The sequence below is a fragment of the Callithrix jacchus genome, chromosome 7, assembly GCF_049354715.1.
Source record: "Callithrix jacchus isolate 240 chromosome 7, calJac240_pri, whole genome shotgun sequence".
Taxonomy (NCBI): domain Eukaryota; kingdom Metazoa; phylum Chordata; class Mammalia; order Primates; family Cebidae; genus Callithrix; species Callithrix jacchus.
The window spans coordinates 16,497,777-16,512,405 of record NC_133508.1 but is presented as its reverse complement, the minus strand read 5'-3'; the positions used below and the strand labels follow the sequence as shown (position 1 = coordinate 16,512,405).

At 39.6% G+C, this 14,629-nt stretch overlaps 1 protein-coding gene across 1 annotated transcript in view; it reads left to right on the top strand.

The window, feature by feature from the left end:
• ITGA8 (integrin subunit alpha 8) overlaps positions 1–14,629 on the top strand; it is a 194,117-nt gene that overhangs the window by 68,626 nt on the left and 110,862 nt on the right. Inside the window, exons 12-13 of the mRNA XM_002750061.6 lie at positions 8,783–8,988; positions 10,608–10,799. Of these exons, the coding sequence (XP_002750107.1) occupies positions 8,783–8,988; positions 10,608–10,799 (398 nt within the window). The remainder of the gene's footprint in view (positions 1–8,782; positions 8,989–10,607; positions 10,800–14,629) is intronic.

The following is a 14,629-nucleotide window of genomic DNA, read 5'->3' as shown; positions in this document are numbered from 1 at the left end:
AATCAAGAATGAACTGCCATTCACAATTGCTACAAAGAGAATAAAATACCTAGGAATACAACTCACAAGGAATGTAAGGGACCTCTTCAAGGAAAACTACAAACCACTGCTCAACGAAATAAGAGAGGACACAAATAGATGGAGAAACATTCCATGTTCATGGTTAGGACGAATCAATATCGTGAAAATGGTCATACTGCCCAAAGTAATTTACAGACTCAACGCTATCCCCATCAAGCTACCATTGACTTTCTTCACAGAACTGGAAAAAACCACCATGAACTTCATATGGAACCAAAAGAGAGCCCGCATAGCCAAGTCAATTCTAAGCAAAAAGAACATAGCAGGAGGCATCACACTACTGGACTTCAAACTATATTACAAGGCTACAGTAATCATAACAGCATGGTACTGGTACCAAAACAGAGATATAGACCAATAGAACAGAACAGAGGCATCGGAGGCAACACAACATATCTACAACCATACAATCTTTGATAAACCTGACAAAAACAAGCAATGGGGAAAGGATTCTCTGTTTAATAAATGGTGTTGGGAAAACTGGCTAGCCATGTGTAGAAAGCAGAAACTGGACCCCTTACTGACACCTTACACTAAAATTAACTCCAGATGGATTAAAGACTTAAACATAAGACCCGGCACCATAAAAACCCTAGAAGAAAATCTAGGCAAAACCATTCAGGACATAGGAGTAGGCAAGGACTTCATGACCAAAACACCAAAAGCATTGGCAACAAAAGCCAAAATAGACAAATGGGACCTAATCAAACTCCACAGCTTCTGCACAGCAAAAAAAAAAAAAACAAAAAAAAACAGTCATTCGAGTGAATCAGCAACCAACAGAATAGGAAAAAATTTTGCAGTTTACCCATCTGACAAAGGGCTGATATCCAGAATTTACAAAGAACTCAAACAGATTTACAAGAAAAAAAGAAACAAGCCCATTCAAAAATGGGCAAGGGATATGAACAGACACTTTACGAAAGAAGACATATATGAGGCCAACAGACTTATGAAAAAATGCTCATCATCACTGGTCATCAGAGAGATGCAAATCAAAACTACATCGAGATACCATCTCACGCCAGTTAGAATGGCGATCATTAAAAAATGTGGAGAAATAGGAACACTTTTACACTGTTGGTGGGAGTGTAAATTAGTTCAGCCATTGTGGAAGACAGTGCAGCGATTCCTCAAAGACCTAGAAATAGAAATTCCATTTGACCCAGCAATCCCATTACTGGGTATAAATCAGTCTACTATAAGGACACATGCACACGAATGTTCATTGCAGCACTGTTTACAATAGCAAAGACCTGGAACCAACCTAAATGCCCATTGATGATAAACTGGACTGGAAAAATGTGGCACATATACACCATGGAATATTATGCAGCTATCAAAAACGATGAGTTCGTGTCCTTTGTAAGGACATGGATGAATCTGGAGAACATCATTCTCAGCAAACTGACACAAGAACAGAAAATGAAATACCGCATATTCTCACTCACAGGTGGGTGATGAACAATGAGAACACATGGACACAGCGGGGGAGCACTATACACTGGGTTCTATTGGGGAGAATAGGGGAGGGACAGTGGGGGAGGAGCTGGGGAGGGATAGCATGGGGAGAAATGCCAGATGTGGGTGAAGGGGAGGAAGACAGCAAATCACACTGCCACATGTGTACCTATGCAACTATCTTGCATGTTCTGCACATGTACCCCAAAACCTAAAATGCAATTTAAAAAAAAAAGAAAAAGAACTTTAAGGAAAACCTCAGGACATCTGAGTAACATATGGACTTTAGTTAATAATGATGTATTATCGGTTCATTCATTATGACAAATGTACTACATTAACATAAGGTGCTAATAACAGGGGAACTGGGTGTGGGGAGCTCTCTGTACTATCTTCGCAATAATTCTGTAAATCAATAACTGTTCTAAAATTAAAAGTTTATTTTAAAAAATGGTAGTAACAAAGACAGAATGTTTTATTTTTATCTTTTAAGATGGAGTCTTGTTCTCTCGCCCAGGCTGGAGTGCAGTGGCACAATCTTGGCTCACTGCAACCTCTGCCTCCCAGGTTCGAGAGATTCTCCTGCTTCAGCCTCCTGAGAGGCTGGGATTACAGGTGCCGGCCACCACACTTGGCTAATTTTTTTGTATTTTTAGTAGAGATGGGGTTTCACTGTGTTAGCCAGGATGGTCTGGATCTCCTGACCTCATGATCCACCAGCCTCAGCCTCCCAAAGTGCTGGGATTAGAGGTATGAGCCACTGCGCCCAGCCCAGACTTTTTTTTTTTTTGGTCTCAATTTACATATTTTTATATTATCTATCTCAATATGTTGCTATAACTATTGTTTTTTTTTATTGCATTTTAGGTTTTGGGGTACATGTGCAGAGCATGCAATACAGTTGCATAGGTACACACATGGCAGTGTGTTTTGTTTGCTTTCTCCCCTTCACCCACATTTGGTATTTCTCCCCAGGCAATCCCTCCCCACCTCCCCCTCCTACTGGCCCTCCCCTTTCCCCCCTATAGACCCCAGTGTTTAGTACTCCCCTCTCTGTGTCCATGTGTTCTCATTTTTCATCAGCCGCCTATGAGTGAGAATATGCGGTTTCATTTTCTGTTCTTGTGTCAGTTTGCTGAGAATGATGTTCTCCAGATTCATCCATGTCCCTACAAATGACACGAACTCATCATTTCTGATTGCTGCATAATATTCCATGTTGTATATGTGCCACATTTTCCCAATCCAGTCTATCATCGATGGGCATTTGGGTTGATTTCAGGTCTTTGCTATTGTAAACAGTGCTGCAATGAACATTCGTGTGCATGTGTCCTTGTAGTAGAACGATTTATAGTCCTTTGGATATATACCCAGTAATGGGATTGCTGGGTCAAATGGAATTTCTATTTCTAAGGCCTTGAGGAATCGCCACACTGTCTTCCACAATGGTTAAACTAATTTACACTCCCACCAACAGTGTAAAAGTGTTCCTTTTTCTCCACATCCTCTCCAGCATCTGTTGTCTCCAGATTTTTTAATGATCGCCATTCTAACTGGCGTGAGATGATATCTCAATGTGGTTTTGATTTGCATCTCTCTGATGACCAATGACGATGAGCATTTTTTCATATGATTGTTGGCCTCATATATGTCTTCTTTCGTAAAGTGTCTGTTCATATCCTTTGCCCACTTTTGAATGGGCTTGTTTGTTTTTTTCCTGTAAATCTGTTTGAGTTCTTTGTAAATTCTGGATATCAGCCCTTTGTCAGATGGGTAAACTGCAAAAATTTTTTCCCATTCTGTTGGTTGCCGATTCACACTAGAGACTGTTTCTTTTGCTGTGCAGAAGCTGTGGAGTTTCATTAGTTCCCATTTGTCTATTTTGGCTTTTGTTGCCAATGCTTTTGGTGTTTTGGTCATGAAGTCCTTGCCTACTCCTATGTCCTGGATGGTTTTGCCTAGATTTCCTTCTAGGGTTTTTATGGTGCCGGGTCTTATGTTTAAGTCTTTAATCCATCTGGAGTTAATTTTGGTGTAAGGGGTCAGGAAGGGGTCCAGTTTCTGCTTTCTACCCATGGCTAGCCAGTTTTCCCAGCACCATTTGTTGAACAGGGAATCCTTTCCCCATTGCTTGTTTTTGTCAGGTTTATCAAAGATTGTATGGTTGTAGCTATGTTGTGTTGTCTCTGATGCCTCTGTTCTGTTCCATTGATCTATATCTCTGTTTTGGTACCAGTACCATGCTGTTTTGATTACTGTAGCCTTATAGTATAGTTTGAAATCCGGTAGTGTGATGCCCCCCGCTGTGTTCTTTTTGCTTAGAATTGACTTGGCTATGCGGGCTCTCTTTTGGTTCCATACTTTTTAAAGTAATAATTTCTTCTTTCTTGATGTTCTTAAAAGTTGCTATGCATATTATTTTTTTATTATATAGTATTTTCTGAATTCTTTAGACTAGATTGAAGAATATTTCCATTAACTTACTAATGCCATTCATAAAGTGCCCACAGTTCTCAGTATATCATTTGCTGTTTTAAGTTACTTACATGCTGTGTAAATTCAAGGTTCTATTTTAAGCATGCTCTGGAAGTAATTGAGATTGGCCAAATAAAGATGCCAGATAACCGCTCAAGTGAAGTCTGAAATTACAATAATGATGATATGTACAAGATATTTCACTGGGTTTAAAAAAATCACGTGGCTAGATCATTGCTCATGGTTCGGAAGTGAGGACTCCCGTGCGCACACACGTTTATGGGCTTGAACCAGCCTCTACTTTCCCCAAGCTGGAGACAATTAAGTTCATTTATGCAGGAGGCTCTCTAGTGAACATTCTTAGAAAACACATACTCTTTGAAAACTAGGCAACAGAAACGAGATCCCTAAAAAAGCTCTAAAATCTTATTGTCAGGAAAAAGCAAAAAGACAGCGTCAATAAGTAAAGTGACCAAATAAGCTAAGTAGTGGAAATTTTCCCCACTATTTTTCTGTTAAGAAAAATCTCCCAGTATGATTGACTGGACTGCCAACATTTCGTCTCAACAGTTGTGTACATGCTGGTTGATGGTTCAAGCTGTCAAGCCTGTGACAGTGATGAAATTATAAACAAGCCGGGGAAATTATCTTCAGTTTGGTATCTTGAGACTTCCAGTACTACAAACTCTGTCAGTGTCAGCTTTGTTAGGAATTTCTGGACAAACTTGTTAACAACAAATGGATGATGTTTTTTATCTCATGCCTAAGCAAGCACGTACTTTTTTCTTATGGCTCTTGAGCCTTATAATAGTTATGCTGCTTCAGAAATTCACTGAATTACAATTTAATCCATTGGATGCTTTCTATAAGACTATTGGTTCTAACCTCTGCAGGACCAAAAGGAGCCAAATTTAAACAGATTCTTAGCAGTTAACTTGAGAACAATTTATAGAAAAATGTTTCAAAGCAAACAGCTTAGGGAACTATATATTTATCCTAGATTTCGTCCAAGTATGTTCGTTCATACAGGATGTATCATTATGATTGAATTAGGTAGAAAATCTAAAAAAATTCAACCATAAAAAGGTTATAAATTAATTTCTGTAATGTAATTGAAGTGATGTTAGTTTTTGCCTATCAATTAGGTTGGTTTGATATCTACTACATAGTCCACTAATGTGTATTCTTTTAATAACTAAATTCTGAAAATTAGTCATGGCATTAGCAGGCAAAGTGTACTAATGGAAAAAAAAAAAAAGAAACCAAAAAGTTTCTATGTTAAAACAACATATGGCTTAGCCTGCTTTCTGTTGCTGTAACTGAATACCTGAGACTGGATGATTTATAAAGAAAAAAATGTATTTCTTATACTTCTGGAGGCTAGAAGTCCAAGGTCAAGGGGCTGCATCTGGTGAGGGCCTTCTTGCTGTTGGGGACCCACTGCAGAGGTCTGAGGCGGTGCCAGACATCACATGGCAAACAGGGCAAGAGCATTCCAGCTCTGTATCCCATTCCTCTTCTTATAAATCCATAGGTCCCATCTTGGGGCTCCACCTTGATGGCCTTATCTAATCCTCATTACCTACCAAAAGGTTCACCTCCAAATGCCATCAATATATGCATCTGAAGATTAAGTGTCCAATACATGAAATTTGGGAGACACATTAAAAGCATAGCAACTTATGTACACTGTTAGGTTGCATAAAACTTCAACCCAGGCGTGACTTTTTTGCTGCCTTCATCAGTGTGTCTTCTCCAGTGTCACACAATTGGAATCAGACAGCATGTAGCCTTCTCAGATTGGCTTCTTTAACTTAGCAGTGTGCATTGGAGGCTCCTCCATGTCTTTTTATGGCTTGATAGCTCACTTTTCAATGCTGAATACTTTGCCTCATATGATGTACCACAATTTGCTTATCCAGTCACCTATTAAAGAGTATCTTGGGCCGGGCAAGGTGGCTCAAGCCTGTAATCCCAGCACTTTGGGAGGCCGAGGCGGGTGGATCACAAGGTCGAGAGATCGAGACCATCCTGGTCAACATGGTGAAACCCCATCTCTACTAAAAAAAATACAAAAAATTAGCTGGGCATGGTGGCGCGTGCCTGTAATCCCAGCTACTAGGGATGCTTAGGCAGGAGAATTGCCTGAACCCAGGAGGCGGAGGTTGCGGTGAGCCGACATCGTGCCATTGCACTCCAGCCTGGGTAACAAGAGCAAAACTCCGTCTCAAAAATAAATAAATAAATAAATAAATAAATAAATAAATAAATAAATAAAAATAAAGAGTATCTTGGTTGCTTTTGAGTTTGGGCAATTATTCGATGCACATTTGTGTGCATCTTTTTGTATGCATCTCTGTTTTAAACACATCTGGGTAACTGCCAATGAGAGCGATTTTGTGCTTGCATGGTAAGCCTATGTTTAGCTTTGTAAGAAACTGCCACACTGTCTTCCAAAGTGGCTGTGTCATTTTGCATTCCCATTAGCAATGAATGAGAGCTATTGTTCTACATCCTTGTCAACGTTGGGTGCCATCAGCATTTTGGATTTTAGCCACTCTAAGAGATGTCTAGTGGTATCTCTTTGTGGTTGTAATTTGCAATTCCTCATGATATATCTATCATATTGAGTGTCTTCTCATAAGCCTCTTTGCCATCTGTCTTTTTTGATGAGGTGTCCATTCACATCTTTTGCCCAATTTTTAATTGGCTTATTTTCTTCTTATTCTATATCATATACACATAATATCGATTGTAATAATATATAATATATAATGATATATCTTGTTACATATTTTTTCTTGATCTGGCTGATTTTTAAGAATTCTTTGTACATTTTACTTTCACAATTAAATTAGTTGAAATGCCCCTAGCACTGAGCATGCCTACACACTTACCCTACTCTGACTCTACTCAGGGACCCTTGCCTTGGCTCACAACAACTCCACCTGGAAAGCCCACTTCAGAATCCCACCCAGGTCCAATGCCATCTCCTCCATGGAAACTTCCTTAGTTCCCTCCAAGCACCCAGCCTCTCCTTGGTCCAGGATACCCAGCATCAATTTGATTGCCTCATATTATTTTTCCCAGTCTGCCTTGTTTATAGTAATATGGGCAGTAGTTTAACCTCATTTGTAAGTTATTAGGGAATGAATTGGTTGACCTAATCGTCATCGTTACATTATTTAAACATAGGTATCAAAGTATCTTAAACATAAGAAGTACACGGAATGTCTTTTGATTCAGACTGAAGACCCTAGATAAATACCACAAAGAAGGCCAGAAATTGGAGAGAGAGTAGGTCAGAGTGATGTTGGAGTGTCTTTTAGACTGCTCAGATCTTAAAGAAAGTTTCTGGTTCTCAGTAACTGTTCCCACTTCATTCCTGCCTTTTGATATTAATTATATTAAATATGTATATGAGACACTTGATATGGAATCTGTTATTAATATATGTTATTTATACATATTAATATATTATTGATTTTATTATACATGTATCAATGTTATTGATATAGCTTAATTTTTAGATATTAATATATATTAATATAGTATTGCTTTTATCTATATAATATACTGAATTTATATAATTTTATATATTTCATAAAGTATTAATATACATTGTTATATAATTTTATACATATTTTTTCTTCATATGGTTATATAAATTATAATAATACTAATATATAATGCTAAATTATATTAATATTTTAATCAGTTTGCTTGGCAAACTTCACCATATTACCTAAACTACATAGGCATAAAAGTCAAATGCAAATATATATTCCTGTCTCAGGTCACCCTTCAGATTACTGCATCTGCCAAGACAGGGTATCTGCAGGCACACTTTATTAGAGACTATAAATTTAGATCAAATTTTATTTATATATATATATATACACACACACACACACACACACACATACATACACACACACACACACATACTTTTTTTGGTTGGTGTGACTTAAATTTTTAAAATAAAAATTACAGATTATACATTTTTTTTAAAAATTGCTTAGAAGGCTCAAGGTGAAAGTTCTCATTCTAGTCCTCTTCCTGCCCATCTGGCTCTGTGAAGGAAACACCTGTAACCACTCTTTGATTTTTTTCTCCAGGTGGTTATATCTTTCTCTCAAAATTATTTGCTTGAACGTCTCCTAAATTTTTTTAACCTTAAAAATCACATATTAGTTTTTTGCTATAATCTACAAATCCAAAGAATATAAATTTTTATTTGGGCTGAAAAGTTGTTTGCTACGTTTCTAGCCAGCTTGATACACCTCTCTAATCTCTGTTTTATTTAAATTGAGCTAACAAAGGAAAGAGAAGGACAAAATTGATTTTAAACATGATTACTGCATAAAAACTGAGTAATTTAAATGTATAGTTATATTAATTGCAGACAAACTCTAATCTATTTTTACAAAAAGCTATTTTGTTCTTTCTTGATATGTTTTCTTTGTATAACTGCAGTTTCTGAAAATGTACTAAAAAGCTGAAGATGGTGAAATATCTGTGATTTTCTTACAGTAGACATTTTTAACATAGCTAAGATGTTCAGTGTGAAAATTTAACAACTCTTATTTCTTACAGTATTCTATTCCATAGTCATAAAGCAGTAAAAGACATATAATGATCGTAAAATGACCCTCAGAAGAGGAAACATACCAATAGAAATGTACTGGTCTAGTTGATTACAAACACACCCAGAATGACTCTCCTCTCTGCCAGTGTGCTGAACTGCTTCCTTTGTTCCTTACAGACTGGATGACGTCCTGGTTGGGGCACCTCTCTTTATGGAGCGTGAATTTGAGAGTAACCCCAGAGAAGTAGGGCAAATCTACCTGTATTTGCAAGTGAGCTCTCTCCTCTTCAGAGACCCCCAGATCCTCACTGGCACAGAAACGTTTGGGAGGTTCGGTAGTGCTATGGCGCATTTAGGAGACCTGAACCAAGATGGATACAATGGTAACTTAAACCAAAGTGTGGGAGTCATTTATGTGTCATCACTATTGCATAAGGGAAACAATGCCTGTTTTAAAGTATTCAATATGGTGTGTGTGGGTACAGTTGTTATTATTGATTTCTAATAAACTATCACAAATCTCAAGGTAGCTTTAAGTTTATATGTTTCAACTAACATAAATATTACATGGAAACTTCCCTTTTCACCTTTCTGAAAATTTTTCTTTCAAATGTCTATGTTACAATGTAACATAGACCTCAAATGATCCACCCGCCTTGGCCTCCCAAAGTGCTGGGATTGCCAGTGTGAGCCACCACGCCCGTCCAGCCAGGCTTGTAGTTCTTTAGGTTAGAATTTATGAGACCTGTCCAAGTACCCTCTCCTCACACACAAGTTTTCATACATTTTCGGAACCTTTAAGTTAAGAACCTAGGTATAGTAGGTTTCTTGATTGAAGTCAAGGAAGTAACAGGATCCTGCTCTAACAGAGTAGGCTTGGAAGTATTCACATCAGATTAGTATCGATTAGTATATTTGGCAAATGTTACTGTGCTCTTACACATTCTTTGATAAAACAGTTCTCAGTAGCATACGGTTAGTCATTTTTAAAGCGCCATAAAACAAAGTACGTGTAAAAAGCTTATGGCTCCAGGGCTGGGCACGGTGGCTTATGCCTGGAATCCCAGCACTTTGGGAGACTGAGGTGGGTGGATCACAAGGTCAGGAGTTAGAGACCAGCCTGGCCAACACAGTGAAACCCTGTCTCTGCTAAATATACAAAAATGAGCCAGGCATGGTGGCATGTGCCTGTAGTCCCAGCTACTTGGGAAGCAGAGGTAAGAGAATCGCTTGAACCTGGGAGGCAGAGTCTGCAGTGAGCTGAGATCATGCTACTGCACTCCAGCCTGGGCAACAGAGCAAGACTCCATCTTAAAAAAATAAATGATTCTCTATATAGCATTTATTGCTTCTGATAATTTCTTGATTATTTCTCCATTCAAATTGTCAACTACCTGTACTAGAATATAACTTTCTAAAAGTAGGAGCTTTAAGTGTCTAATTTGCTGTTGTACCCACTATATTCAGCACATAGTAGGCTCTTAATAAATATTTGTTCGATAGATAAAGGCAATAAATAGTTTGTCATTGCAGCAGTACTAAAGGATTTTCATGGAAAACATAATAAACCCTTTAGACTTTTTGATACTGCTCTTTGAATATGCCAAACTCTATTTCTAAACAATTCTTCTGTACTTAAAAAAGAAAGATCTCTATGGCCAGACACAGTGGCTCATGCCTTTAATCCCAACACTTTGGGAGGCTGAGGTGGGGTGACCATTCAGGGCCAGGAATTCCAGACCATCCTGCACCAACACAGCAAGTCCCCATCTCTCCAAAAAAAAAAAAAAGTAGCCAGACACGGTGTTGTGCACCTGTAGCACCAGCTCCTGGGAAAGTTGGGGGAGGAGGAGCACTTGAGTCAGGAGTTTGGGGCTGCAGTGAGCCATGATCCCACTGCTGTACTCCAGCTTGGGTGACAGAGTGAGGTCCTGTCTCTAAAATGGATAAATGAAGTAAATACATACACACATAAACTAGGCTTTTCTGTCTCTGTTTTCAGACATTGCCATCAGCGTGCCCTTTGCAGGCAAGGATCAAAGAGGCCAAGTGCTCATTTATAACGGGAACAAGGGAGGCTTAAACACCAAGCCTTCCCAAGTGCTGCAAGGAGTGTGGGCCTCACAGGCTGTCCCTTCCGGATTTGGCTTTACTTTAAGAGGAGATTCAGACATAGACAAGAATGATTACCCAGGTAAGGTCTTCTTTCTTTTCCCACCTGTGAGTCTACGTCCTGAAGAGAGCCCATTCTCTGGAAAAGGCATCATGCGAAGGCAGTTTTCTCCTACAGATGAGGCTGAAGCTTAAGTGTGGCCCGGGCTTCTTTAATGTATGATTCCAGAGTGACCTTCATGAGAATTTGAAGAAAGATAAACACACACTTCCCTCTCCTGTCAAGAGAAAATGACAGAAAGGCAAAATGGCTTAAAAATCTTCATTGTAGGTAAAACTTGTCAACTTCACAACCCACGTTTTCATTTGAAACTCCTCAATACCACGGCCTGCCCTGACACAGACAGCTTTCATCCTTTATGGAGCAATTCATTTTAATGCTTTTGAGCTCATAGCTCGTATTATAGTATGAACCTCAGCATTTCTGTCACAAAGCTTATATTTTTAAAGCACAACCATCTTCCAGCTTGACCTGTCACAGCGGCTCATGCCTGTAATCTCAGTATTTGGGAGGCCGAGATGGGTGGATCACTTGAGGTCAGGAGTTCGAGATCAGCCTGGCCAACATGGTAAAACCCCATCTATACTAATAATACAAAAATTAGCTGGGCATGGTGGTGCGCACCTGTAGTCCCAGTTACTTGGCAGGCTAAGGCACGAGAATCTCTTGAACCTGGGAGGTGGAGGCTGCAGTGAGCCAAGATAGCACCACTTCACTTGAGCCTGAGCAACAGAGTGAGACTGTCTCAAAAAATATACATATTTATGTATTACAAAATCATATATTAAATATATGTTATATGTAACATATATATTTATATATGTACATATATTATATATATATCTTCCAGCCATATTTTGTGGTTTTCCAAACATACATTTTAAAGTGGAGAAAAAAGAACTGGTTCATTATAGGAATTATAAACTATTTTTTTTTTTGAGACAGTCTTACTCTGTTACCACGTGGAATGCAGTGGTGTGATCTCAGCTCACTGCAACCTCCACCTCCCAGATTCAAGCGATTTTCCCGCCTCAACCTCCTGAGTAGCTGGGACTACAGGTGCGTGCCACCATGCCTGGTTAGTTTTTTGTATTTTAGAAGAGACGGAGTTTCGCCATATTGATCAGGATGGTCTCGATCTCCTGACCTTCTGATCCACCTACCTCGGCCTTCCAAAGTGCTGGGATTACAGGCATGAGTCACTGCACCTGGCCCATAAACTGTTCTTGATTTACCTGATTCATACTGAAGGCACATGGAGAGCCACAAAGCACAGATAATTTATGGTTTGCACATGCTGTATGAAGACATGGATTTGTCTTAAAAGATGATTTCACTATTCAGAGTTTTAAGCCGGGAACATCAGACTTCTTGGTTTCATGGTTTTCACTTCTGTTATTTTAAGATGGTTTCAGTAAGTACTTAGAAATCATTCATAGTTAAATGACAGCTTCAACTATTTATGAAAACCCTGTCTCTTTCCACCAGCCCCTCCCCTAACTGGGAATTTTCCATGTGTGGAGCTACTTTTTGGTTTGGGGCAGTAGTGCAATAAGCTCACTGCATAAATAAACATCATTAATTTCGGGTCTTTGGCTTTGCCTCCCCTGGGGTGAGACAAAAAGGGATACTGCAAGGTATTCTTATAAATTTACCATAAACCTTTCATGACACTAATGGAGATGTCATAGCAGGCTCCAAGTGGCTTTGGTATTATATCATACGCTAATGCTTTCTACCTGTGGCGATTTCGAGAACATCTAGTTAAATTTATTTTCTTAGGTTATGCTATGCTAATCAATGGTGGTTAGTTGTTACTGCGGGGAGGTGTGCATACATAATATATCCAAATTTAAAATAATTGAAGAATCTAGGTCCCTTAGTCGTTCCCACCCCAAAATGTCAGGGTGATTAATGAAATTCAGTTCCTGGGTTGCATTTTAGGTAAACAATTAGAAAATCATTGCTATTTATTATGGTAGTCATAGGTTTCCTTCCTACCCTCAGTACCATGAAACTTGACAGAAAGGCTGTGCCTTCAATGAGGCAAAGGAAATAGAGGATGTATCCATCACGTGGTCAGCCCATCAACTTCCTTTGAAGGCTAAACATATCCCAAACCAGAGCCAGGAAGGAGAGTGGCATGAATCAACTTTTCTCCCTAGGAATGTTCCCTTTAGGAAGAAAAAATTAAAAGCAGCAGGAAAAGGAAAAGAAACGGAAGGCTGTGCACTGTTAATAATTGATTACCTATTTTTTTTTTTTTTTTTTTGAGACAGAGTCTTGCTCTGTCATTTCCCGAGTTCAAGTGATTCTTCTGCCTCAGCTTCCCAAGCAGCTGGGACTACAGGCACAGGCCACCATGGCAAGCTAATTTCTATATTTTTAGTAGAGACAGGGTTTCACCATATTGGCCAGGCTGGTTTCAGACTCCTGACCTCGTGATCCAGCCACCTTAGCCTCCCAAAGTGCTAGGATTACAGTAGTGAGCCACCGCGCTGGACTTTTTATATTTTTTTTAGACAGAGTATAGTGGCACAATCTCGGCTCACTGCAACCTCTGCCTCCTGGGTTCAAACAATTCTCCTGCCTCAGCCTCCCAAGTAGCTAGGACTAGAGGCACATGCTACCAGGCGCAGCTAATTTTTGCAGTTTTAGTAGAGACGGGCTTTCACCATGTTGGCCAGGATGATCTCAGTCTCTTGACCTTGTGATCTGCCCACCTTAACCTCCCAAAGTACTGGGATTACAGGTGTGAGCCACCACATCCAACCAATTACCTCTTAATTATGTCTTTTTTTCGTATCGATCAGCAATGTTCACTTGAGGCCATTTGCTAGTCAACAACTTTATCTGCTGAGTCTGATGCAAATTATAGTAATCAGAGATGTCAGTGCAGTGTGTCTGTCTCTGAAATAAATGTTCTTTACTAGTGGGCCCGTCAGTGCTGCTTGGTTGAATTTTTATCCCTCAGGAGAGTCTTAAGGCTTTCCGAGTTCATCCATGCATGTTAGTAGACCTGGGTTTTAGCCCCAATTCTGCCTCTAAGGTAGGAATATGGATGTCTTGTGATTCGTGATTCTATAATATTTTTCCCTGATCCTCATCCTCTAGCAAAAAAAAAAAAGCAATTCAAAGAAGCCTTTTTAACTTGATAGCAAAATCCCAGGACTTACAAAGAAACTGCCTAATAGGCAGGTGACTAGATTTTCTTAACTAGTTTATTGAAGGCTGCAGACATAGTTCAGGAATCAGACATGTAACTTCATTTTTCTAGGAATGAATTCCACTTAGCTTTCAAAGCCTCCATTTCCACCATGGCAGAAAATGTCGATCTTGCAATCACTTCTAGGTTTAGACTTAATCTTATTTAGGTAAATATTTATTCAGATTCAAACCCCTTTAGCCAGGCGTGGTGGTACGCACCAGTAGTCCCAGCTACTCAGGAGGCTGAGGCAGGAGAACCGCCTGAACCCAGGAGGTAGAGGTTGCAGTGAGCCGAGATCGTGCCACCACACTTCAGCCTGGGCAACAGAGCAAGACTCCATCCCCCCCCCCAAAAAAAACTCTTTTTTTCCACCCTGTGTAGCCACCCTCCCAAGGAATGGAGTAGAAAGCAGTATACCTGTTGTCCAGAGATCGGGAAGCGCTAACAGACTCATATCCATCACCTGCTACCGTCGGCTTCAGACTAAAGAGTAGCTCAGTCCCTTGTGGTCTTTGATGCTTTGCTCACGCTTCTGTGGCTTGTTCCATTGTCTGTGTAGTGACCTCTGCTCAAACATTTCCTGTGTCCTGGGCCCTCATCATCCTCTTTTAGCCTCTCTCAGTCCCCTCTCAGCAAATGCTTC